Source organism: Cydia splendana, chromosome 2 (assembly GCF_910591565.1).
Source record: "Cydia splendana chromosome 2, ilCydSple1.2, whole genome shotgun sequence".
NCBI classification, from domain to species: domain Eukaryota; kingdom Metazoa; phylum Arthropoda; class Insecta; order Lepidoptera; family Tortricidae; genus Cydia; species Cydia splendana.
In genome coordinates, this window is record NC_085961.1 from 3,108,245 (window position 1) to 3,136,088 (window position 27,844).

Genomic DNA, 27,844 nt, shown 5'->3' on the forward strand with positions numbered 1-27,844 from the left:
AATTGTTTGTCATAATTCTGGCAAGATATATTATATCTTTTTTGGACAGTTACAAAATTTTCATTATTATAATCTCATTATCTTATCTAAAAAAAAGTTTGTATTTATGCAAAATTAAGTTGATCTAACTAAACTATCTAAGTAAAGTGTGTTCTACACTACTATTGTAGATCATTTTTCATAATTAAGAAAAGTTTTTGGCAAAATTCTAATCGTGAAAAATAATCGCAATCTACATTAGAAAATTAAAGCTTGTCACTTTGTCACTACAACATATATTATGTACATAATTTTATACAAACTATTTTAGAAAGCTCACTCCAAAACTTTCGATGTTTGTTGTTCAATGAAAGTTAACTTTAAGTAGGTAGTAAGTAAATTATGTTGTCTATATCATCGCTGTAAAATTACTTGCTATATTTAGATGTAGAACAAAGTTAGTGTAATCATCGTGTAATATATGATTCTGTGATATTGTAAAAAATAGTTTTAGTAAATAGAAACTTTTCAAAATATTTTGTCTTTAAGCCATTATTAAATTTTGACCAAGTAATGTAAAGTAGTAGTTAATAGATTAATTCAGTACCTACGGTCAATATTTACTTATTAATCTTGATGTCCGAATGGTCAAGAGTGGTATCATGAACTAAATACTTTAAAATATCATTAGATTCAGGCATTTTTTTTAGGCACGTTAAGTACTCTATTTCATTATGTGGGCGCAGCACGGTTCCATTTTTATCGTCTATCACTATGCGCGTCCCTTTCGCACTTATATATTTGTTAGAACGTGACAGGCATAAACCAGGGATAAAAACGCGACCGTGCTACGCCGCCTGGACAACGCTTTAGTTATTCCGCAAGAAACCCACAGTGAAATAATTATTAATATACTTATTTATGTGTTTCACACATTTATCTATTGCTTATTATTTATTCGACAGTATAATATTCTTGTATAGTTTCCGTAGGGACACAATAGTTGTTTAAAATAAAACAGCACAATAAACCAAATATTTAAAATTATAGCATTTCATTTACTCTACCAACTACCAACAACCCTACATAAAACACAGACAATGGCCAACCCCTATTGCAAAAAACGAACAACTCCACACAGTACAAACTGCCAAATGGTTTCAAAAAAACACCTTTCATTTTCATCGAAGGTTTAATAGGTTTCTTTGATGCTTACCGAAGTACCAAACTGCGGTAACAGACGACACCCAAAAAATACAATCGTGAAAACCTAATCGCATCGACCTTTAATGGACTGTTTAACATTAAATAACACACCGGCAATCTTCATTAATTACAGATGATTCGATTTTAGCAAACAGCCTTAAGACTGTAGCCACATATCGGCACTACTTTGAAAAAAAAAACTCGTATCTTGTTCATCAAAATAAAACATGTGGTATCTATGGGATGCATACAGAGTTACTGCCTTTCAACTCTGAGTACCTAGCTGAGTAGTGTGAGTAGTTTTTCACAGTAGCGCCGATATATTATTCTAGCAATGAGTTACTCTCACGGTCAATTATAATTCACGTTATAGGTAGGTGTCTGCAGTAGGCTGCAGATACTCAGCTGTTTCTGACTCCCACTCATTTCCACTGATTCCACGGATCAATTTAATAACCCCACCGGATCTCCGCTGGGCCCATAACCTATCATTTCTGAATACCTAGCTAATACTAGACACTGCGTAGGCATTTAGGTTTCAACACGAGCGAAACTAATAAGTATCTTAGACCAGGTGAGTGCGAGTTATCAGACGGTACCTATTTACTTACAGAAAATAGTTCTGCCACCGACTTACTATGATTAACAGTTGTTGTCAGTAGGGTTTGTTCCCGGTACTAGTTTTCCATAAAAATCACAAAATCAGCCACGGAACCGGAAATTCCAGGTTGCCGCCGTACAAAATAGTCCGGGACGCGTTAACGCTACAGCTAGCGACATCTATGTCAATACGTCAGGTATTATTTTACTAATCAAATAACTTTTGTTTTTATTAATTTTCGACTTCTGCTTCTTGAGCTTCAAAAATGTATGACAAATGAAAGTTGATTAAATTGAATTAAATCCGAATTACCCACATTCATAGAGCATTAGGTTTTATTGCAGCGCGTGGGTAATCGCCAGTGTCGTATGCAAATCGTACGCCTAATAGATGTATTATGGAAATGCGACCGGAAACTTTGTAATTTCATACATTTTGCCTCGATTTGCTTTAGATTCGACGCGGTCGCGTAATTGTTTGGAGACATACAATATTTTTATACGGCGCCTTACCGCTTTGGTGTAGAATCTATTCCTTATGTTATGGTCCAAATTGATCTGATAAAGGACCGGTCTCCTTTATCTTTTCATACATTTTGCCTCGATTTGCTTTAGATTCGACGCGGTCGCGTAATTGTTTGGAGACATACAATATTTTTATACGGCGCCTTACCGCTTTGGTGTAGAATTTATTCCTTGTGTTATGGTCCAAATTGATCTGATAAAGGAGACCGGAGAGTATGTTATAACGCAAATCTTATTGAGTTTGATCTTGTAGGAATCGTCTCATGTATCTATAAGTATGCCTGTTGAAAAAAAAGTACAATTACAAAATATTGTTTATCATAAAAATATGATTTTAATGCAAAAAAGGGTCACAAATAATGGTAATGTAGGTAACATAAAAGGAAGTAAAGTCGTGGGTTAGTGTGGGTATTATTTCCCTCTCGCGCAGATCATCCGGGTTACTGGCACTTTTAAAAAATCGAGTCGTTGGATATACCTACGCAAAGTTCTTTAAACCTGTTATCTTGTAGCCTGATTCGGGAACATATATTATGTGCACATGTACATTGCCAAAGCAAGTGCTACCATCTACCGTTGTCGTCGGTAAGTTAATTTCCTTGTGCATAGTAGGTTCTGCCATCTTGTGGGCTACATCGGAAGCATAAACTACACATTTACGCCTCGCGCCAAAAATCTGATGTATGTATGCTGCCCCCTAATAGTTCATGCACGGAGCCTATTGCAAAAACAAAACGCAGAACTGTCACTGTCACCTTACTTTTGACATTGACAGTTATTTAATAGATTTCAACTTTTCAGATTTACACAAGATTTCTGAAAAATAAATACAATAAATACAGAAACAAGTGAAATAAATTAAATCTGTAAAACACACCAAGATGTTTACTGAGAATTTGACAAAACAGGTAACTTAAGTTAAGACCATTGCTATTTTCAGTTTGACAAATAGATGCAAACAATTTTCAGTTTATTTTCTTTTTAGGACGAAGAAATAGAGGCCCTAAGCTCAATATACGGCGACGACTGGACCACAGAGAGCGACGTGACAAGATCTTACAAGATCAGAGTTGAGGAGAACAAACATGAAGCCATTTTGTATGTTACCATGCCACCGGAGTATCCTAGTCAGTCACCACCAAAGTTCGAGCTATCTGCGCCTTGGATGGAGAGAAAAGACAAGGCTGATCTCCATCAAGCCTTGAATGAAGTTCATTTGTAGGTTGTTTACTTTTATTTTATATTTTTATCTTTGTACCATGTGTAAAATGTCAAGTACATAATGGTCAAAATAGTCCTAGAAAACCTTGGGAGGGCAACAAAAGCATTCCAATATCTAAATTTCATCTGTATTAACCTTCTGGGGCTCCCTGGATCTCTTAAGATGAGCTCAAACTTTTTAATTCAATATACACCGTGTTTTTATTAAATTCCGTTAACTTCGGGGTATGGTTAAGTACGTTTAAGAAAACTAAATGGCATAGTTAATTTTGAAAAAAAAAAAAATTTTTTTGCTTTTTTTTCAGAAAAATTAATATTAAAAAGTAATTAAATGTAGCATATAGCGTTGTTGTAACACGGGCATTACATTTAACTAAACCAAACAATTGAAATCTGTGACATATCAATGTCAATTCGAACATCGATCGACCGAGATTTTACTTAAGTTTAGTAGCAAATGTATGAACTCATTCTAAACACTAATCAATATGTAAACCGGCCTTAAGGCAAGTGTACAAGCTTGTAGAGGCCTTATAGGAAAAAAATAAAATATTGATTATCTTCGAAATGGAGTTAATTAGAATATCGGTGTCTTTGGGAAAGTTACTTGATTTAAGCTCAGGTATGCACCCTTGAAATTAACGGAAATCAAAAAAAATATGGTGTAGAGTATCATCCAATGATTCAGTATCTTTCGAAACATTAGCCTAGATGTACCACTCTGTTGATTATCATCCACAAATTAAAGGGATTAGTAATAAACCCTATATTGTTTTATCATGGCATTCAGAACCTAGCCATGCTATACTGCCACACTAGACTTGAATAATATTTATCAACAAAAATAATTATTTTACAGAGACAACATAGGTGAAACGGTTGTATACCAATGGGTAGAGAAAATAAGAGAAATATTACTGACAATGAAACCTCCTGAAGTAAAGAAGAAGATAGAGCAAAAACAACCAGATGAAGAAAACATGGATTTGTCACAGGTAAAAAGGACAGAATGACTTCTCTGCCATTTTGAATATTTTTTAGTACCTATCCAATGGAAGTTTCTGTTTTGTATAAAAATCATTTTTAGGCCAAAGCTTCAGTTTCAGTAAAAAAACTGCCGATCCTGTATTTTCGGTAGTGTCTAGGCAAAATTTCAGCTTTCAGCATAAGTCATGTTTCGGTTTCGCCATAAAACACAATTTCGGTTGAACACTAATATTTTGATGAACATTGTTCTGTGTGTAAAAGTAATTGGTATCAAAACGCTCCTAATCACCCTGACATTTGAGAAATGTCAAAAGCCACTAATATGTAAACAAAGCTATAGAAACTGAGGATTACTCTAATTCACCACTTTTATTGGTTTTATCACTTCTAAAAATATCATATGGCATTTACAAATATACCTATAATTTTCAAATTATCTATTAAGAATCCAATATTACATTCAGTGAGGTTATATATCCGATGGTCCCATATCAAAAAATTGAAAAAAGATGGAAAGGTACAGCATTATCTCTATTCTTAATATTTATAGCTCAGTTGTTTTCATTTTGTAATACTTGCACCTAAAATGCAATGAAGTAGACACTTGCAAAATAATTGTAACCTGCCACTGCCACTTTGAACTCAATCAGAAATTACTTTTTACAAGTATCAAAATTTATTTGTAAGTGTGTGAGCATGAATAATCTAACCTAATTTACTTGTTTTTGTATTCCAACAAGTTTTGCAAATTGTTTACAAATTAATTTATTCCTTTCAGGTAGAAAATTGCCCTGAGATTACTCATGGTGAAGTGATAAAGGACAGGAAAAGTTCCTTTCAAGGTCACGCAGCTGAGGTCCATAGCATGGAGGATGTCAAGTAAGTTATTTCATATTACAGTAGAGGTTAATGCATTTTTTTACAAAAGTTTAACTTCGTTACGATAATTTGGTCATATCACCGACCTAACTCCACGCACCATTTATATCTGAAACAGACTTACCATATTTTCCATTAACAAATTTCAGCGCCGTTCTAACAAAACTGAAGCAGAACAAGAAAATAGTGAATGCAACTCACAACATGTTCGCATACCGAATCGAGCGGAAGACAGACAAGGGTACAATGATGCTACAAGATTGTGATGACGATGGAGAGACGCACGCCGGCGGCCGCATGATGAAGCTGCTGCAGATATTAGACCAGAAGAACACGCTGGTTGTTGTGTCCCGATGGTGAGTATCCTACTATAGTATGAATTTTCTCAAATGATTTTTACGCCTAAGATCTTTTAAACAAAAGCCATTATTTTGTGTGTGCCGGCTCCCGTTGGCAAAGCAACAATGTCGTTTAAAAAGCAACTGTATCGTGATAGTATTAAGGTTCAAATCTATGTAACAGCTCATACAACATGTTTTGGTAATGTAGAACAATCAACCATCTCAATATAGGAGCCCTCATATTAATACAGATTTGAACCTTAATACTATCACGATACAGTTGTTTTTTAATTAAAGGACATTGTTGCTTTGGCACGTGGCTAATACGGGAGCTAAACCGCTCGCATAAAAGAAACAATAGCTTTTGTTAAAAGCTTAGGGTCTTAGGCGTAAAAATCATTTGAGAAAATGCATACTATACTAGCCGACCTTGTTTCACAATTTTCTCAACCCTTTGACCGCTTAAGACGTCACCTGACGCGCGGCTACAGCCCAATAGCAACCTTTGTGCATTCCGAAGGTTCATGATGACGCGCCGCACACAACAGGCGTGGTGTTCAAAGGGTTAAACTCTGATAGAACGCACAAACCGTTTTTGTATCACAAATATGTGCTCTTACACTTGCGGATTTTCCCCACACTAGAATGCCGTAAGACATCTGACTATCGAAGTAACTATAGTACTTATACTTATTCAGCTGTAAACTGTGTCTCTGACTGTTAAAATACCTAATTCTTATTAAAGCATAAGTAACAGAACATAATTCATTACTTAGCTTAGCAACAATGCTAAGTACTGTCAAACTAAGACACACAGGATCTGATTACCCATAATTATTTGTGAATGATGTTAATTTCAGGTATGGCGGCATCCAACTAGGGCCTGATCGATTTCGACACATCAACAATGCGACCAGACAGGTCATCGAACAAGCCGGCTTACTGAAGAAATGACATTTAGCCTAAATAACTTAAATTTGTTAAGGTGTGTCCAGATCTGGCCGTATGTGTCTTTCTCCACACAAGTAATATGTGTTAGCTAAATCTTTACCCACCTTAGGCTGCGTTTCCACCAGAGATGAGCGAGGATGCATAGCGAGGGATGTGTTTGTTAAGAACCAATAGAATCCCTCCCTACACACTGAGCGAGGAAAAGAAATGAAGAGAATCTATTTATTTCTTAAAAAACACATCCCTCGCTAAGCATCCTCGCACATCTCTGGTGGAAACGCAGCCTTAACCCAAAACATTGATATTTTTCAAAGCAAATCATTTGACTGAAACAAGCTGTCATGCCGTCGATATCATAGAGAAAAAAAACACATAGATTGCTCACTCCATACATCAGTTTTGGTACCAAAAAGACTATTATTTTCGAGTAGCGGAATTATCAGTACTGCTACTTGACAATAGATGTAGCACCGACCGGAAAGTCTAATGCTCAACAACATAAGACTTTCCGGATAGATGTAGCACCGACCGGAAAGTCTAATGCTCAACAACATAAGACTTTCCGGTTGGTGCTATAGTATGAATTTTCTCAAATGATTTTTACGCCTAAGACCCTAATCTTTCAAACAAAAGCCATTGTTTCTTTTGTGTCAGCGGTCGGCTCCCGATGGCAAAGCAACAATGTCGTTTAAAAAGCAACTGTATCGTGATAATATTAGAGTTCAAATGTATGTAACAGCTCATAGGAGTTTACCATGTTTTGGTAATGTGGCACGATCGACCACCTCATTGTAGGCGAGCCCTCATATTAATACATAGATTTGAACCTTAATACTATCAAGATACAGTTGCTTTTTAAAGGAAATTGTTCCTTTGGCACGTGGCTAATACGGGAGCTAAACCGCTCGCATAAAAGAAACAATGGCTTTTGTTAAAAGCTTAGGGTCTTAGGCGTAAAAATCATTTGAGAAAATGCATACTATACATCTATTGTCAAGTAGCAGTACTGATAATTCCGCTACTCGATGCTAGATGTCGACTATGAAAATAATAGTCTTTTTGGTACCAAAACTGATGTATGGAGTGAGCAGTCTTGTCTTACTATATTTCTCTATGTCGATATATAGTTTTCTTCCTGTAATCTTAAGATGTAAGTTTACAAAACCTAGAATGCGGGCGCAGCATGGTTCCATTTTTATCGCCTGTCACTGCGCATCACTTTCTCACTTACATACTTGCTAGAACGTGACAAGCGATAAAAATGCGACCGTGCTACCGCCGCTGATCTCATATGCAGATCTTTTCCCATTGTTATCTTACAACTTTGTAAGAGTTTTACTTGTTTTTATTTTACATTATTAGTGTTTTTATTTACATTCTCAATTTACTCTGACGATTCATCATAAAATCATAATCATCAACCAGTGTAAACAAATACATTTTACGCTCGAAAATCGATTAAAGAAACTTCTGTAAATACATGTATTATAATTTATAATGAAATGTCAACTAATGTATCAGTTGTTTAATAAAAATCTAAACGAAAAGAAAAGAGTTTATTGCATATCAACACAAAACCACGGAAAAAAGGAAATTGAAACATTGGTTATGTATGAATAAGACGAATACTAAGACGCGTAAAATAGTGCAACACTTTAGCCCCAGTTTTGATAACTCAAAAACTAGGTTGAAAGTAATAGGCTCCGTGCATGAACGATAGGGGGCAGCATAGGAGCCGTCAGATTTTTGGCGCGAGGCGTAAATGTGTCGTTTATGCTTCCGATGTAGCCTCGGGATGTAGCCCACAAGATGGCAGAACCTACTATGAACAAGGAAACGTACAGTCAGCAGCAGAAGTTGCTAAGCGGGCGAGGTGTTCAAAATTACCTTGACTCGCTCTTATTCTCTTAACAATAAAGTCGCGTCAAGATAATTTTGAACACATGGCCCGCTTATCGACTTCTGCTGCTGACTACCGACGAGAACGGTAAATGGTAGCACTTGCTTTGGCAATGTACATGTGCACATATGTTTCCGATTCAGGCCACAAGATGATAGACCCTCCAACGCGCACGGTCCCTATAACGTTACAAAATGTATAGGGCCGTACAGCGCCATCTACTTCAGCTGTCAAAACTGCATACACATTATTCCGCACTACTTTTACGCCTCCGAGTATTCATTATCATAATGACACATTGTCAATTTTTCAATGTCCAGTTGTGCTCTGCATATAAAAATACAGTTATGGTTATTTTGGTAAAAGTAGAGTACATAATAGGCCTGTTGCAAGTAACAAAGAATCATGGAAATAATGGTTTCAAAGAAACATATATGTTAATATGATTCTAAAAAATGGCCCAATCTCAGTATAAACTGAAGGATTATTAAGATATTCAATAAAATAAAAGTGCAAAATTCTCCAATCGGCCATTATTACTGAAACGCCAATCAGAAGCGTTCCAAACAGTGACGTCATCAATCCATAACATATTTCTTAGAGCAACATAGACAACCTCATTGACCGAAATCTATACGTCCTCACCAAAGAGTTCGAAAGGTGCAAAAAAAAAAAATATTTCGCCACTAAACATTTATTACGTCCAATAAATATTATTACACGATATAAAATAGATATCTATTTGTTATTATTTAAATAAAATGCTAAATAATACGATATTTCAACAACAAACTTTTTTAATTATTTGGCTGAATGGAACTATCATTGCCATGTTGGCTGTCGTAATTAGAAAAAATGAAAAATTAAAAAGTAAAACCGGCGCTCGGTGATTTTCACTCAAAATTTACATGTATCTAAATAATTCATCTTAAACTGCAACCGTGTGAGAGTTTTTGTGTAAAATGAGTTATTGTGATAAATTGTTGTAATGTATTTATCATCCCTAATCGTAATATATGGTGCTGAATTAACAATATCATTCGGATTCAAGGGAAATTCGTAACTGTAAGTATGTAAACAATGTCTACCACCCTACCACCAACTAAATAATGACGTCACAAATGGCATGCGAGGCGTTTTCGCGCGAAGTTTAAACTAGCTATAATAAAATGCAATTATCTATGTTAAATCTTATGAGTATAGCTGAAATATTGTGTTTTTCGGAACCAATACAAGTGTACCGACAATAATAAAAGGGATTTCAAAATTTGTCATCAGGCCTATTCTCCTCAAAAAATACGCAATATCTAAATCTACATCTATTTACAAAACTAATACTACGCAGTTAAATAATAAACCTTATTACCTCACAGCAAAGTCCAAGTTGGTATAAAATGAACACATGATTGCCTATAAATTATTGGATTCACTAGTACCTCTTATTGTTTTTGGTATTATCAGCCGTTTTCACTGTGATGCATCTCTTGTCCAGGAATTTTAGAAGATCCTGAAAAAAAAACAGAAGTATGATATCTAAAATTAAGACTAAAACTGCTTTGGATGGGAGACACTTTATGTTATACTAGAGAAGGCGTATACCTATACGACTTTGCAAAATATAGTTATAGCTAGCTGAAGTATTAGGAGCTACGGGGTCGTAAGGCGCCATCTACTTTAACTGTCAAATTTGAGGTTATAAATTTTGCTCAAATAAGGATAAACGCGCAAAGCTTAACGCAGATGGCGTTGCAATCGTTAAAAAACCGGGCAAGTGCGAGTCGGACTCGCGCACGAAGGGTTCCGTACCATAATGCAAAAAAAAAAACAAAAAAAAACAAAAAAAAAGCAAAAAAAAACGGTCTCCCATCCAAGTACTGACCACTCCCGACGTTGCTTAACTTTGGTCAAAAATCACGTTTGTTGTATGGGAGCCCCATTTAAATCTTTATTTTATTCTGTTTTTAGTATTTGTTGTTATAGCGGCAACAGAAATACATCATCTGTGAAAATTTCAACTGTCTAGCTATCACGGTTCGTGAGATACAGCCTGGTGACAGACGGACGGACGGACGGACGGACGGACAGCGAAGTCTTAGTAATAGGGTCCCGTTTTACCCTTTGGGTACGGAACCCTAAAAACATGTCATTAGATGTACTAAATCCAAAGAAACATAAACCAGACTACGGACTTTGGGCTCCATTTAGTTGGATTTAATCGAATTTAAACTGTTGTGAGACATACTAACAAACCGTACGCGATACACGGCCATCGTGAACGCTGCTCGCACTGTTAGTGCTTGAGAAAGGAGCCTAGGCTCTTCGAAACATGTCGCGCGAGTGACTAAAAACAAGTGAGTCTAAACCGTAAAATTATTCAATGTTGTTGGATTTATAATCTGTGGGTTTCTAACCTAATTTAAGTGTCTATATTTTTTGTCTATGCTTATTATTATTATGTCGTATGGCTTTATTCCTTAATTTACAATTTATATAGCTACAGAGAAGAAAATATTAACAATTTAATATCTAAATTGAGTAGCCAATCCCTTGCATTCGGTGTGAGTGCTAACAAGTCCTGCATGCTTCCGGCAAATCGCCTTTTAGGACATTTTCCTATCATGTGAGGGATTGTTTGAGTTGGCTCCCCACAATCACAGGCTGGTGTCGACGAGATTCCCCATCCGTGAAGGTTCTATGCTAATTTACCAACTGGATCATTTGGTTGGTTGGATACCAAACTATTGTATTTTGTAGAACAGGCAAGTCCTACCTTGGGGTCATACCGGCGCCCGCTGGCGACCTTCTTGTGTATGCCATCTATATTGACGGGCTCATAGCGGAGGAGCTTCATGCAACACTGAACAACACGGTTGTAGAACAGGCAAGTCCTACCTTGGGGTCATACCGGTGCCCGCTGGCAGCCAGTTCCTTGTGTATGACATCAATATTGATGGGCTCATAGCGGAGGATGGCTTCATGCAATCGCAGGCGACACGACACGTAGTTGTGGAATGCTATGTGTAAAGGCACGCGGCAGGTGTGGAGCTAGAATATAAATTAGTACAATATAGAGGCCAACATAATCTTAGTGCCACCACATACACATTAGAATAGGTTATTATGCTGTATTTAAAATAAATTATTTTACACCATGCATGAAATAAAGCACCAGATAATTATTAGAAAAACACAGATGGGAGTTATTTTTAAACACAAGTTCTATTTAATAAATCGGATAGAAATATAAAAAGTAGGTGAGTTGACCGTGACGTCACGATGTAATGTTTCATATAAATTCCATAGTAGCGAATCGTTTTTACAGTTCTAAAAAAGTAACCGATTTGATTAGTAGGAAAATACCCTATTTGGGTATTCCCATTGTGACCACCACCATATACTAGGCAGGGACAAATGGGAATGATTTATATGAAAACACCTATAGCCATCTGTGCCCGGCGGGGACAAATGGGAACCCAGAATTTAGAGACTGATAAAGACACAAATCCTTTACTACACACAAACATTATCTTAACATAAGGGTTAATCCACGCCAAGAGTAACACGATCAATCGTGACTCGCGTTACTTTTTCATGGTATTCCCATAATCCAGTATTTAACCCAAAGCCGTATAATAGCGTAGCGTCAATCAAAAATAAGGGATAACCAATGTACACCCAGCTTCAAAAGTACAGACCCACTTCATGAAGGAATTTCATTCATAAAGTGGGTGTGTAGTTTTGCAGCTCGCTGTACAGGCTCTTACATACAAAATGTTTCCTATCTCACTCACCTTAGCCTTCTCTCGTTTTTGGAAGACCCAGTCATCGGCATCACACTCTACATTTCTAATGACAGGCACTTCTCTTGTCATCATGAACAAGTCATTGTCTTTATCTGAATCATTCCAATTTCCCTCTTCACTTGTTCTTGGTGATCTTGAAGCTTTTCTTGGCGATTTCATAGCTTTTCTTGGCGATTTCATAGCTTTTCTTGGCGATTTCGTAGCTTTTTTGGGTGATTTTATATCTTTTCGTGATGATATAGATGTACTACTACAAGGTTTAGAAGATGAAGGCGGGCTTAAGTTTTCCGTTCTTCGTTTTTTTGATGGTGATGGCAATTCTTCGGTTGATTCAACATATGGGTGAGTTTGGTTGTACAGATGCGTTAAAAGTTGTATAGCTGAAAAAAGATCATAGACATTTATACAAAAAAAAAACAAATGTATAAAGTATAAAGTAAACTAATAAGTTACTATTTGTATTGTAAATAAAGTTACCTCTTTTCCGTTTAAATGGCTTCAGCCCATATTTGTCCAATTCTCTATTCCTCTCCGGTGTAGACATAGAAGCATAATCCAACATGGGAGTAACATTATCAGTCTTTACTATATATTCCGATTGCTTAGGTGTTTCTACATTGACATGCTTGTCAGCTTTAGTTTTAGGAGTTTGTGTTCCGGCTTCAATATGTTTTTCATTTAAGCTTTTATGACTTACAGGATCAGAGTTTTGATCAGTAACATGTTTTAATGGAGATTTGGGGTTCCCAGTACCTTTTACGTCTACCATGGGTAAACTGTCTCGCATGCTACCATTTGGTAAGCTATTTGTATGTCTTGATTTATCATTGAAACTAGGTAGGTTATCTATTACTGAAATGCCACCAAAATCAAAATAGTTGTCTATGTTATTACACGGAGAATTTAAATCATTACTGGGTTCTGGTACTATACTCTTTGAAAGCACTTCATTATCATTAGTCTTTTCTAAATGATCTTCTGTCACAATTGTATCATTATCATAATTTTCGTTGTCGTAATATGGAAAAGAGTTCATGTTTTCCAAAGCTTCATCATAGTCTACTGACATGTTATCTTTTTTTCCGAGACTACTGTTGTTTATATGATGACTATTGTTTTGACAAATATTGTTAGCCTCATTTGAGTCAGATGTTTGTGTTAAATCTACATTTTCATCATTTACTTCAGGTACTTCACCTTCATCAAGGTTTATTATTTGAGCCTCATCAGTTTCTACTGGTATGCGTTTTGGAGATATGATTTCAATGGCATGATCTGGGCTGGTAGTGTTTGGATCTTGATTTGGCTGTTCATCACTAACATGTAATTCCTTGTTACCTTCTGGTGATTTAGTTTCTAGATAATCATTTTCGTTTAATATTATTGTATCATCTAGAGATTTTTCTGGTACAACTTGTGTGCCACCAACTTGAACAAAGGGCAATGAATCACCACTTGTGTTTGAAGACTGGGTTAAATCCATATGTTCAATATTATCAGCATTTACACTATTATTATTATTTTCCATGTCACCAGCACAATGTTCTGTTAAATCAATATGTTCATCAGTCCTGCCTTCTAAAAAAATACTTGAATTTGTTATTTGTACATTTTCTGTATATGATGTATTTCTATTTTTTTCTATTTGACATTCTGCAGTTAAATCTAAATGCTCATCACCATCCTTCTCTATAAGTACAGAAGAATCACCATCACATTCTACAACTACTGGATTTTCAACGCCTGCATTATTCTTTACTGTTGTAACAATGTTTTCATAGGGTCCTGTTAAATCTATTTCCTCATCAATCTTAGCTATTATATGCTGGGAAGAACTAGCTACACATTCTGTCATCTCCATGAAATCATTAGATTTTCTTTTAGTCACATCTATTTGTTGTGATATCTGAGAGAGAGTTTTCATATTGCTGCTGTTACACATATTTTTTTGGGTATTAATACATTCAGTCAACTCCATGACTTCACTGCCTTGTTTTGTAAAGTTATTTGCAGGTTCAGTTTCAGTTTCTGTCACTGTTTCATTAGGTATTTCAACTATTGTGTCATCTTCATCGTCAAATAAATCAGGGGATAAGCTTCGACTTGACTGTGTTACCACTAGTAAATTTTTCTCTTCTCTATTTCCTACTTTTATTGAAGATTCATTATCATCAGTGTCTTTTTCATCCTTACAACTGCTTCCTGTTATAAATTCTAGAGATTGATTGCCTGTATTATCTTCTACAAATTCTGGACTAAGCTCTATTACTGTTTTACTGATATTTCTTTTAACTTGGCAAATATCAATACTCTTTCCTCTGTCTTTTAACATGTTCTTCTTTTTAAGAATATCTTTGCTATTTTTTAAAGGTCCACTAAGAACAATATCTAATTCTTCCTGAGAGCATTCTACCTCTGAAAATAATAGTTCAGATTTGTTCACATCTGGGCTTGACAGTCTACCGGGTATATCGGACCAATTTTTCAACAAGCATCCCATTCTATTTGATGATTCTTCAACAATATTCTCAACATAAAATATAGAGTCATCCTTAATATTTTCATATTCTATATTAGTAGACATGTTGTATATAAATAAATTAGGTAAATCTAAATCTTTATCACTAGTTGTACTTTTAAAGTTATTCAACTCAAAAAGTAACTGTGAGTACCTATCGGATATTATTTGCTGTTTTTCTTCCTCGCTTGTCAAAAGCAACTTGTAAGGTTTTCTTCGTTTCTTGGTTTTCCTACTTGTAGTTGGCTTTTCAGGAACTTTAAATCCATACTCTTTTAAAGTTGTGCGTATGAGTCCTGTCCGTTGTTGTGTTGTCAAAGATTTTGAGCTTGAACTTGAACTATCAACAGAATCGGATGTTTGTAGCGATTTGGACAGAGCTATAGCTAGCTGGAGCTGTTCAGAATCAACATCAATGCCAGATTTCTTGCATACTGAGTCAAAGTCTTCAGAGTAAGATATTAGCTCATTCTTTTTGGCTTTCAACACAGTCCGTATATCCTTCTGGCCTTTGACTTGTTTTACCTTTTTGGCTTTAGGCTTTGCAGGTGATTTATTATTCTTTACTTTAAAACTTTTCTTCTCCTTAAAATCAGAGAGACTTTCATCCATAACAGTCTTACCCACAAAGTACTTGCTTACAACTTTGTAATTGCTGGCAACAAATAAAACAAATTTTAGAAACAATTCAACTACAATTTATTAACATAAATATAATCTATAATATGTTACATACCTATTTAAAGTATCTACATTCATTTTACGTTATTTGTGAGGCAAGTCCAGTCGTTGCTCTTCTTCCATCATCCGCCTTATAGTACGTCCTGATCTTAATGGTAGGCCACTAGCTATCAATATTTTTCTCTCCTGTTCCTCAATGGGATCCTCATAAAGTACGTCGGCGGCTTTTTTCATAGGCTCAGTAAAACTAGAATATCTGAAAGCACCAAATACAATCAGAATGAGCAACATAACCTAAATATCACTGTTGCATATCAAATCTAGCGATTTATCTGCTGAAACTCACTGGAAAAATGCACCCCATAGTATGCCGAAGCCTAAAATTCCGGCAGCAAGACGATTTCTAAACTTTGCAGCAGGTGTTCCTGTTATTTTTCTAGGTTTCCATTTTGAAGTATCAACACCGATCGCCATTTTTATATTTTACTTGACGTAATTGACGTTTTGTTTTTGACATAACGAAGGCAACGAAGCTTAAACAAACATCAGAGCGGCTTTTTTAGTCGTGTCTGAAACGTTCTTTAGACTTTTTTTTTACTTTATAGGAAAATACTTCGAAAAATACTCCTTCAAACTGTCAAAGAAAGTTAAGAAAGTGAGTCAACCGCGAGTTTAAATAGTTGAGCAATAATTCTTAATTAATATTCCTATTTATTTGCGGTTTACATTAATTTCACATATAATTTGGACTATAAACCTTTAGTAAAACGTTAGTGAAAATAATTGTAAATAAGATTAATAAGATAGCATGTCGTTGAAGAAATCGTCATCAGAGGCAATGGATTTAGAAAGTGATTTTTGCGTGTTGCCGGGAACCTCTTCAGACGGCTTGCAGCCAGAAGATTATGTATGGGTAGAACAGAAAGACCCAGTTTGCCTTGACACTGGCATATCATCACTATCATCAGAAAATCAAAGAAGCTCTGAAGTAGCTGTATCTACTGACTGTATAGAGGGATCGCAGATGAAACACGACCAGGTCAACTCTATCGACGATACATTCATGTCAGATTTAATAGAATATGACTATAATTTGGATCAATATGATTCAACAATTACAAAAGTGAGTCATGATAAGAAAAATTCAAATAAGAAAAAACCTAGTCATAAAAACATTACTGTCCCAAATACTTCTGGCAGTCCACAAGAAGCAGAAGCATTTAATATTCACATGTATGATGAACCTACAGCTGAAATACTGAAAAGCATTGTTTCATCAAATAATTATTATAGAGGGAACTTCGGAAATATAATAAATAAGGGGCAAAACTCAGTTGCTATATATGCCTATATATCAAAAAAGGATTATCCAAGATGAGAGCCTGGAGCTAAACCTATTTTAATGTATGCTACAATCAATAATGAGTATAATAAGCGCTACTGAAATTGGCGGTCTGAACAAAATGTGGTAAAACTAAGTAAAGATAAATTGAATAACGAGAGAATATTTCAGCAAGTTCAGAGAGAAAGAGAAAACCTACATATACTAAATAAAGCAAAATGCAAAGTACCACAAATGAAGTGTTGCAGTCGGAATGTTATTGTTATGAGCCTGATTGGTACCGATGGGGTCACTGCCCCATCAATCGAAACTCTTGCTACCCAGCCTTGGAAGTGGTCTCAACAGATGTATGACACTATTGTGAAAGATATAGAAATGTGGTACAAAACACTACATTTAATTCATGGAAATCTGGCCTCTAAAAACATATTGTTTTGGAAAAAAGAAGTCCATTATATAGGATGGTCACACTCTGTTAAGGCAGAACATCCTGTAGCTTTGAAGAAGTTGATGAAAGACTGCTGTTTTATTACTAAGGTAAGTTAGCAAAGTAAGCAACCTATTTTTAACAAGCTTTTATTAGGTCGACCTGTATGTAACTAACTGTAATGGAATCTAGGGTAACTAATTTCACCATCTTCCAAGGATCGTAGCATCTTGAAAATTGGCAGCTGTATGTAGTTCATGACAATACAATAATATGGTACTGTCAAACTGATCTGATGATGGAGACAGGAGGTAGTCATAGGAACTCTGTGATGAAACAACGCAACCTAATTGTGTTAGGGGTTTTTAGAATTGTCTCGATGAGTATTAGTTGTCTGTGGTAAGAAAAGTACAGTCAGTGATAAAAGCTTGTACCAAAAATTAAATTTTTGCCAAAAACTTATTATACCTGAGATTCTCAAGTTTTTGTCAAAAAAAATTATATACAGTAAGCTGCAAAAGTGCATCCCCCACCTTTATGAACGAACTCCATTCATATAGTTTAACTACTATGTGGCCCTTGGCTGCTAAAAGGTTGCCGACCGCTGATATACTGGGTGGGTAAAAGTACTTTATTCACATAAAATATGGAACAATTTATTTTATATGAATAAAGAACCATATTTTATGCGAATAAAGAACCATATTTTATATGAACAAAGAACCATATTTTATGTTTTATGCAAATAAAGAACTTTTACTTACTCACATATTGTGGGTATGCACTTTTGCAGCTGTGTACATAATTACGTATTAACTACATTTAGTTTGCTAGCATAAGTAAGCTTAAACACTGTAGAAAAGATTATAATGTTGTGTGTCATACAATCCTACTTAAAAAAACTGAAAGTAAAATATTAACCATAAACTTCTTTTTCAGTTTTTTGAAACCAGAGGTGTTCCCATAAGACCTACAGAGAAGTTATTTAAAGATATTACAGGGCTTAAAGAAATATATCACTCTGCGTTAACCATAAATCAATCCAAGGACTTGTGGAGAAGCCAGCATTTGACAAATCCCAACAGGATGCCAACAAGCAATACTGATAATCATGGAAGAAACTGTCGGTTTTAAAGATGATATCTATTCAGTAGTTTAGAAGTGTTAAATAGAAGAAAAGCAGAGAGCTTATCAATCTTGTTTCTTACTTAGGTCACTCAGCAAGCTTTGTTTTGTGAAGACTGCACTCTCCATTGTGTCACAATTGTTTAAAATACAAAATATTTCAGTAGATAAAGTTGAACATTACTGCACAGAGAAATTTCCACTCCAACTTGAAAAGGCATTATAAACTAATTGAAGATTTAGATTCTGAATAATGCTTTTTCCTGTCAGATAAAATGAGAAAGAAGAGAGAAATAGTCAGCTACAAGCTAAAGCCATTAAGTTGTAACAGTTGAGTAATGTTTTGCAGTATTAGTAATTATAATAAATAATGATAAGATAAATAAGAACACCATTGATCCGTGATGGGTGGGAAAGATAAATAAGATATTGATAATATTATCAGTTCGTAGAAATAAAAAAAACTACTCAACGGTTCTTAACACAGTTTTATTCTTACACTAATACCTCCCGCCCCTGTCTCTGTCCCTTCGCTCAACCTCACGCCTCTCCCTCCTCTCCCTGTCTCTCTCCTTCTCCCTTTCCCTCTCTTTCTCACGTTCGCGATCTCTGCGTTCTCTGTCGCGGTCTCGCTCGCGCTCGCGTTCCTTCTCACGCTCGCGTTCCTTCTCTCTCTCGCGGTGTCGTTCTCGCTGCCGTTCGCGGTCTCTGCTGCGCGAGCGCTCCCGTTTGCGGTCTTTCGGACGGCGGTCACGGTCTCGTGATCTGTAATGATAATGATTATTGTTATTCATGGCAATTCTAACAAGTGTTTTCATGAAATAAATAACTAAGGTATTTGGACAGGGGTCAAACTTCAGAGTTTTTGTGGGGTTAGTTGAAAAATCACTAGTTTTAGGTATATCAAAGAGCACCAATGTTGTTTTCAGTGATGTTAGAACTGCATATACTAAGTTTTTTGGACCCAGTTACCCAAAAACCTTGAGCTGAAGCTACAATCATACCTCCAATGAGAAGTGTCTCCGCAAAGTGCACTCAGTCTACCCTTGTATTCAGAGGCGTATTTACAAATTTGGCGCCCCGGGCCATTTTGATTTGCCGCCCCCCTTCATCAGTGACGATAAAGTATTTTCACCTCAGCAGCTCGAACAAGGGTACTTTGCTTCTTAAAAACAGTGAGCAAAATGCGATTTTGCTCACTGAGTCATTTTGTCTCACTCAGTGAGCAAAATAGCATTTTGCTCACTGAGTGAGACAAAATGACATTCAAGTGACCTTTATAGTGAAATGTCATTTCAACATGCGGGGTCTAATACAAGTTCGAATTACTTGGGTTCTATTATCTCTGTCCCTCTAGGTATGTTCTCACTGCTTAGGGTGAAAAATTTTGTGTACTACACGAGATCAAAGTTATTTACATCTCGTGCGCTTTTGAATCCCTTACTACGCTCAAGATTCTAAATTAGATTCACTCGCTACGCTCGTGAATCTATTATAGAATCTTTCGCTTGCACGGGACTCAAAATAAGCACTCGAAGAAATATCAAACTTTGATCTCTTGCAGTACAAATAACTATTATTTAAGAAATAAAAAACCTGCAATAACAAGTACCTTTGGGGCGTGAAATAAAAAAAACTAAACATTTACCATTTACTCACATAGGCATTTACATTGTTTTCCTATGTACAAATTGGTTGACAAAATCATCAATAACGCTGTCGTAATTTAAAACGTTTGTCAGCTCAGCTTCTATATTAAGAAGAGCTAATCTATTCAGGCGCTCTCCGCTGATAGTGGAACGTAGATATTTTTTTATTCTTTTGAGTGCAGAAAGGTGACGTCACTAATGTCACTATTCTAGATACAGATTAATTATATGGGCCGTTTTTGTCACTCAATGACGATGCGACCTCGTTATATTTGCCTGATCTGATCGGTGACCGGTGGGTACTGCTGGGTTTTGGCCATTGAGAATCAAGGTGAGACATGGCAGTCAGGCTGGATATAGCTAAGGAGTTCGGTCGGGTCTGGCATTGAGTCTGCTCGAGGGACTATATGTTATATAAATGGATCGCTTTTTTTTCCAGTAGACGCACATGAGCCGTATAGTAGACGGAAGCTGCTCCGATAGTGTGGACATTACCGCTGGCGTTGCACTAGGTTCTGTGCTGTCATTGCTGCATATCAATGATAATCATTGCTATGCAGACGACAGTAGTAGGGATGCGTATTACACAGGCCGTACCAATACCATTATCCCTCATTCTGTGGTGCTGGAAAGTCATGAAAAGTATTGTATTTGTACCTGATATCGAGAGCACTCTATCTGTACTGAGTTTCGGCATGGGATCGGAACAATTTAGTGAGATTTAATACCACGAAGACACAAGAACCGCCCGTATGTATATAGTCAGGTGGGTCACAAATAATGTTAGGTACGTAAGTGGAAAACGCGAGCGTAGCGAGCGCGAAATTATTCCAGAAAATAGTAGGTACATTTTTAGGGTTTCGTACTTTAAAAGGAAAAAAAACGGAACCCATATAAGATCACTTTGTTGTCCGTCCGGCCGTCTGTCTGTCTCAATATAAAGGGTCTTGACATGACAGAGGGCGGCAAAATCGACAAGGCTTGTTATTTAAATTTTACAAATAAATAGGGGAGCGACAAAATTCTGGTCGACCCTATCTGAACAGCTAATAAAATATTTTTTTGACCCAAATTTGCCGCCCCCTAAAATCTGCCGCCATAGGCTTCAGCCTACTCAGCCTAGTGGTAAATCCGGCACTGCGCCGTACTAATACTTCTTGAACGAAAATGTTGCTTAATTTAGGTACTTGTTGGTAGATATTTTTAGCAATTGGTGGGGTTTGAAGCGTTCGTTTGTTTATTAATTTAAATGTCAATTAAAATATAATAAAAAATATAGCTAAGTTTGATTATAAAAGGCGCCCAGAAAAAGCCGCAAGGGGGCGGCTTCGCCGCCCCCCTGAGGCCTGCCGCCCCGGGCCATGGCCCCCTTGGCCCTATGGTAAATACGCCCCTGCTTGTATTACAAAGATCATTGGATTATTTAATATTATGATATTAAAGTATTGTAAAAAACATCACATTTATATACGATTCTTCTTGTTGTATGTATGTATGTAAGGTACATTGGCTACGTATTTTTGATATGTTCATTAAGGAAACTATAGGTCTATTTACTGCTGCTCAATCTATTGACTAATGTTAATGAATGACTGTTTGTTTCTCAATAAATAAAAAAAATATATATATATTTAATAAGAAAGTAATCTCTTCATTCCAGAGAAACCTTTTAACCCAAGGTCCATGTCCGGTCAGGCCTCTGCTTCCTTTATGTGGCCAGTTTGTATGAAATTTATATGGGATTTGGCAGTTCAAGTGGGCCGTATTGACAGGCTTGCGGGCCAGACATGGCCTAATATGTTTTATTTAAATTGTAAAACAAATATTTTCATTCAAAGGAATGGGTCCGTCGATTTTCTGAACCACTGTATTTGAAGCTAACGAAAACTGTGAACATGAATATTTTCATATCCTCACAATAGTTTTGTAATGGCCTAAAATTGGCAAGAAAGTATTCTTTCAAATAATTTTGGAAATTAAATTGTCCTATAATTGCCCTGAACCAAAACCTGTTGAGACAAATGGAATTTTAATATGACGGATATAAATAAAAATATAATGGAATTAATACTCCTCTGAGCGGCTAGGCAGGAGGGTATGAGTGTTACAATAACAATAAAAAAACATTCTAACCTTTCTCTCTTCTTGTCCCTATCCCTTCTGTCCTTGTCTCTTCTGTTTTCTTTGGATTCTGGGTCATTATCTTCATCGGAGGGCATATCTTCGTCCAAATCATCATCCAGGGCTGATACTTTAGGCTCCAACTCGTTGTTTTCCTCCAGTACATGCCGTTTCTGTATCCTCGGCAGTATCACGTCGCATAAACGTTCTTCACGAAGCAGCTCATCTATGAATTCGTCTACGTGTACTATTTCGAACTGTCCCTGGCGATTCTGACGCCTCAATTTGCGGTTATCATTGAATAAGGGCTCCAAATACTTGTAACAGTCTACGGACGTTCCTGTGAGGCGCATGTAAAAAGCGCCCAATGCACGCACATATTTAAACTCTTCGTTCTTTATGAACTCAACCACAATATCTTTCTCAGGTTGGATTTGCAGCATTTTGAGAACTAGACATAGAAAAGGAGTCGGGTAAATAAAGCCGCCGTGCACGCCGCCGACGTAGCGCAATTCCATCGCTTTGTCCACCATTAACTCTGCTGTAAGAGCGAAACATTCTTCTTTCCAATATTTCGAATCGTATATACGTGCTCTGATGATTTTTTCTATTAAATATTGTGGATTTGTGCCGCGAATTGATTTCGCGTCCTTCACCGTCCGGTTCGCCATTTTTACTGTTTTTGACAGCTAGCTTAAGAGTGGTTTAAACGAATGATTGTTCTCCCAACCCAAAGTAAAGTGATTAGTATCAAATAAAGACGAGAAATAATTCGATCATCTTAAGAATCTATTACAGTCCACCAGTCAATTAAGAAATAGCAACCTGATATTGATTTAAAAGATTCGCAATAATTGCGAAATAATTATTACTTTTAATTAACTTAAAAAACATCGTTTGTAACAATTTTAACATGTCATAGATATTTCAGGTAACTTTTAGAATGTCAAAACGTGTGTGACGTGGAAGCTCCAAATTTTGCTGCCAATATTTTATATCCATTGTTATTTATTTACTAATATTGTAACTTTGGTTTAAAACATCATATTTTTATGCGTAATATTTAATTAAAATAAACTATAAGTTTAAGTATGGCGTGTATTTTTTATACATCAATCGTTATTCCGTTCGATAAAGATCACGCAATAGGTGAAACGGATTTTATTTTTAGTTTTGACATTGACAATCTACTGTCAAACGTCAAACGTGACTTTTCCAAATTCGCGTCGCGCTCTTGGATATTGTAAACGGCCGTTGTTCAAAATATTTTCAATTCCGTTTGAATTCCGTTTTCTCGTTTTCCCGGTTTGCGTCAAATTAAGCAGTGATTCTAAGATAGCCTCACAATGACGACGAACCGAAAGAAAAAGGGTAACGCGGAGCCTATGGAAGTTGATGAAGTGGATGAAAACACGGATGTGGTTACAAACGGTGGGACTGATGCGACCGATCAAGAGTTCCTTATAGACGGTGATGTAGACCGTGTTTCTGAAGATGAAGAAGGCGGGATCCGCATGGGTGGAGTGTATATACCGCCAGCGCCGAAGCCGGCATGCACGTTTGACGCCACAGGACCTAGACTTATAATAACGCATATTGTTAATGAGAACTTTAAGAGCTATGCTGGTGTGCAGACCCTTGGACCCTTTCATAAGGTAACTATTACCAAGACAATTGCATAAGTCATATTTTGGACATACAAAAGCTATTTAGATACTGATTCATAAAACCTTGCTTTTTTGTTTACCACCATACAGAGGGTTGTGTTAAGGATGGAGTGGATCTCACATGCTTAAAAATACAGTGGAACCTCGCCAACTCTAACCTAAATAAGACGAAATCCTTGTTAACACGAAATAAAATGCTGTGCTGCTCCATAACTCAAAATATTTAACCTTATTAAGACGAAGTAACCAACAATTCCCTTCACAACTATTCAGTAAATTTTTTACCTCTATAACTCGAGAAATGAAATTTGACCTCTACAACTCGAAAAAAATATTGTTTTGTTTTACCACCTCGATAACTCAAAGTTATTTAATGACAAACATCTATAACTCGAAAAAGACAATAAGACTGTATTTTATGCATTTCTAAAATTACCTCTCAAATACGAATTTTTCATGCGTTTTACCTCTGTAATCAAAACCTCTTTAAGACAAACAAAAATCTACAAGAACCTCCTTAAGTCAATGCCCACCATAAGACGAAACCTCGTTAACACATAGTTTTTGTTTCCCTTGAGATTCGTCCTTTTGAGGTTCCACTGTATATGTCAGTATTATAATCTGTGGGTTAAAATTTCGGTTGTAGATACACAAAAATGAATAACTTTATATAGTATTCTTACACAAATTAACTAATTCTGATAGTAAGGCTAGTAAGGTTTGGGTGTGGTAAGGAAAGTGCTTATACACTTTGTAAATGATATAAATGAGAAAAAATATTAGTTTTAATTTAAAATAAATATTCCTACTGGAATTGAACTCATGTTCATCAGCTTTGCAAGCAAGGCTGACTAACTTTTTTAAGCTATGACTATCAATATTTGTATTTCAGGTAAATATATATTTATATTTTTTTATTTCAGAGCTTCACCGCAATCATAGGCCCCAACGGCAGTGGCAAAAGCAATGTGATAGACTCTATGTTGTTTGTGTTCGGCTACCGAGCCACCAAGATCCGGTCCAAGAAGATCTCCGTGCTGCTCCACAAGTCCAGCAAACACCCGAACATCACCAGCGCCAGTGTTGCTGTTCATTTCTGCCAGATCATTGACGGGGTGAGTTTAGAATTAGTGTACAGATGCTATTATGCTGTTTTTTTCGAGGGATTTTAGGCGTGACCTTGCTAATTTGGCATTTATGCCGAAAATAGGAGACAATTCCTATATATTTGTAATATAATTTGCATCTTGAAAATTTTTATTTAAAAAATTATAAGAGTTTAATATACCTACCTAATATAAATAATAGTTACGGACATCACAGACAACCAAGTTTAATTTTAACTATGAAGACATGCTTGAAGAACTGGATGTTTTTTTTTGCTAAAGTAGCACGAGCTTAGTGGATGACATCATTACTTACTCAAAAAACAATTAATCATTACATTAACTAACTCCGCGGCCGACTTCGGCCATGGTGACTGCTCTCAACTCTGATGCTGTTGTTGGTGTGCTCGGAAGTGGCTGATGTAAATGATCTTGTTGGTAAAAGGACAACCTTTTGGCTGCTAAAAGGTTGCCGACCACAACCTAGTAACACACCAACCAGGGCCACATAGTAGTTAACAAAGTTGAGGCGGGCCGCACTTTGTCAATATTTATGAGTTTTATGACTTTATCAGACATTGTCGTTTGTCAATATTACATACAAAATAGCCAGGGAGGCTCGCGGGCCACAAGTGAGATGTTCACGGGACGCCTGTTGCCGACCGCTGCATTAGCAGAATCAAAACTATATTAAAACAAGTAATTTACAGGTACTGGTATCAAATAATAAGAAAATCTCTAATATGGTTACATCTTTATAGAAGGAAATACCCGGCTTCAAATCTAGGTTAAGGTCATTTATTTGTGTGTTTATCATGAATATTTGATCCTGAGTTCCATAACTCAAAGGTAGAAAATATAATATGGATGCTTATAAGATTTTAGTGAATGATCTGATTAGAAATGTACGTAAATTGTGTTCATATTCACTATATATATAGTCCTCCATGTCGTGTCCGACAACGGCGACCTTCACAAATTCCTCTGATGAGCACGTATATGGCTCGCAAAACCGAACTTAGTTTTAAATGTCCGATCGCACTGTGCACAGTAAAGCTGCCCTTGGCCGTTATAAGTGTAAGCGTAGGACGGCTTAGGTCGAGACTTCCGTTGAAGGCGCTTTTGGTCCAGGTGTTCAAGTCGAGCTTCTTCGAAAGTAGCTACACCTTCACTTACCTTATTGCGCCATTCCGATCTCTTAACCGCAAGCTCCTCCCAATGCTCAGATGGGATGTCGCAAGCTTTGAGATGGCGCTTCAGAACGTCTTTATATCGCAGAAACTGTCCCCCGTGGCTACGTTTCCCATCCTTGAGTTCCGAATAGAAAATGGATTTAGGGAGTCTACAGTCATCCATGCGACAGACGTGGCCACTCCAACTTAGTTGGCTTTTCATTAGAATAGCCTCCATACCGGACATATTGGCTCGACGTAATACCTCCGTGTTAGTCACACGATCTTGCCACTTAATTCTGAGTACGCTGCGTAAACAACGCATGTGGAAAGTGTCAAGCTTTCTGATGTCTCCCTTATACAGGCACCAAGACTCTGAAGCGTACGTAAGTATTGGAAGCACCATGGCCTTGTATACAGAAAGCTTGGTTTGGAGTTTCAGATCGTGCGACTTCCAAACACGTTGGTTTAATTTTCCAAATGTGGCTGCAGCTTTGGCTATGCGTGATGGAATCTCTGAGGCAAGGCGATTATCGCTTCGGATTTGGCTACCCAGGTATTTGAAACATGTAACGTCTTTCAATGCTGAGTTACCCAAGACAATTGAAGTATTATCAGCGCTGGTACCTCTGGTTGGTTGTTTCAGAACTTGTGTCTTACTGACGCTTATCACCAAGCCAAATCTGTCGCACGAGTCGCTTAAAGATTCCATGGAGCCTTGAAGTGCATTTAAGCTGTTGGCCATCAAGCACACATCATCGGCATATTGATATCCTACACCACTTTGCACATAGCTAATTATTAATATTGAGAATAAAACGCTATTATTTGCAGGCATGTATAATGCACGTAACCACATTATTAAAGGTAACTGTGTGCAATTACTTTCTTAATGGCACAAAATGTGTGAAAACCATAAGGCTGTATACACCTGTGCCTGTGATTTAGGTATATATATTTTTTATTAAAAATAAATGTCATCATAAATTTTCTTTACAGTCTCATTAATTAGATTAAATCAACTTAGGGCCACTTGCACCATTCAGTAACCCGGGGTTAACGAGTTATACCTGGAATTACCATGGTTACCAGTACAATTTGACACTGGGTTAACGGTTAAACTGGTTAACCCCGGGTTAGTGGTATGGTGCAAGTGGCCCTTATTATACATTCCATTCATACCCTTTTGGTTTATCTAATCTAAAGAGGAAGTTTGTAACATTGGTCATTACATAAATTTAATTAAAGGTGTGGTGTTAGTGTACTGTCATAAAAAATGGGGGTATGAGCTTAATATTTCTTATCTTAACAATTATTAATAATTATTTAAATTCTTACTAAAAAAGCAGCAAGTTTACTATTTTGCGAACATTTTCACTCACTACATGCATGGTCTTGTCTGTCCTACCCTTAGAGTGTATTGGGAGTGCAGACCTAGTCCAGAGGTTCAGTTCAGAACCACAGGGCAAAGTACTTCCCCAAAGTACAGCCTCCATATGGCATTATATTATAATTAGTGTCCGACCGAAACATGTGTTTTTGCCGAAACCGAAACCGAATGTTCGGCTTTGGCTCTAGTTTCGGCCGAAACCGAAACCGAACCTTTTGTAGACTTGTTAAAATCGTTGAAAAAATGTCATAAAA

At 36.5% G+C, this 27,844-nt stretch overlaps 4 protein-coding genes and 1 long non-coding RNA gene across 5 annotated transcripts in view; 2 read left to right on the forward strand and 3 right to left on the reverse strand.

The window, feature by feature from the left end:
• The first annotated feature begins 3,077 nt into the window (after positions 1-3,077).
• LOC134798976 (protein IMPACT-like) lies at positions 3,078-6,749 on the forward strand. The gene is made up of 6 exons (XM_063771404.1): positions 3,078-3,218; positions 3,296-3,528; positions 4,391-4,526; positions 5,297-5,397; positions 5,547-5,753; positions 6,599-6,749. Exons 1-6 carry the CDS (start codon positions 3,192-3,194, stop codon positions 6,690-6,692), a joined length of 798 nt encoding a protein of 265 aa, XP_063627474.1. The 5' UTR covers positions 3,078-3,191; the 3' UTR covers positions 6,693-6,749.
• A 1,450-nt stretch (positions 6,750-8,199) lies between these two features.
• On the reverse strand, positions 8,200-8,955 carry LOC134801997 (uncharacterized). Its single transcript, XR_010145792.1, has 2 exons — positions 8,776-8,955; positions 8,200-8,390 (listed from the first exon to the last, which is right to left on the reverse strand). It is a non-coding gene; the product is annotated as an uncharacterized LOC134801997 (long non-coding RNA).
• A 922-nt stretch (positions 8,956-9,877) lies between these two features.
• Positions 9,878-15,804, reverse strand: LOC134802002 (structure-specific endonuclease subunit SLX4). Its single transcript, XM_063774621.1, has 5 exons — positions 15,647-15,804; positions 12,870-15,565; positions 12,381-12,772; positions 11,482-11,634; positions 9,878-10,096 (listed from the first exon to the last, which is right to left on the reverse strand). The coding sequence occupies exons 1-5, from the start codon at positions 15,667-15,669 to the stop codon at positions 10,019-10,021; spliced, it is 3,342 nt and encodes a 1,113-aa protein (XP_063630691.1). The 5' UTR covers positions 15,670-15,804; the 3' UTR covers positions 9,878-10,018.
• Positions 15,805-18,958: 3,154 nt separating this feature from the next.
• Positions 18,959-22,949, reverse strand: LOC134802623 (pre-mRNA-splicing factor 38). The gene is made up of 2 exons (XM_063775261.1): positions 22,268-22,949; positions 18,959-19,250 (listed from the first exon to the last, which is right to left on the reverse strand). The coding sequence occupies exons 1-2, from the start codon at positions 22,924-22,926 to the stop codon at positions 18,986-18,988; spliced, it is 924 nt and encodes a 307-aa protein (XP_063631331.1). The 5' UTR covers positions 22,927-22,949; the 3' UTR covers positions 18,959-18,985.
• A 541-nt stretch (positions 22,950-23,490) lies between these two features.
• Positions 23,491-27,844, forward strand: part of LOC134802277 (structural maintenance of chromosomes protein 4) — a 102,917-nt gene continuing 98,563 nt past the window's right edge. The window contains exons 1-2 of the mRNA XM_063774861.1: positions 23,491-23,910; positions 24,846-25,037. Coding sequence (XP_063630931.1) covers positions 23,602-23,910; positions 24,846-25,037 — 501 coding nt within the window. The 5' untranslated portion in view covers positions 23,491-23,601. The remainder of the gene's footprint in view (positions 23,911-24,845; positions 25,038-27,844) is intronic.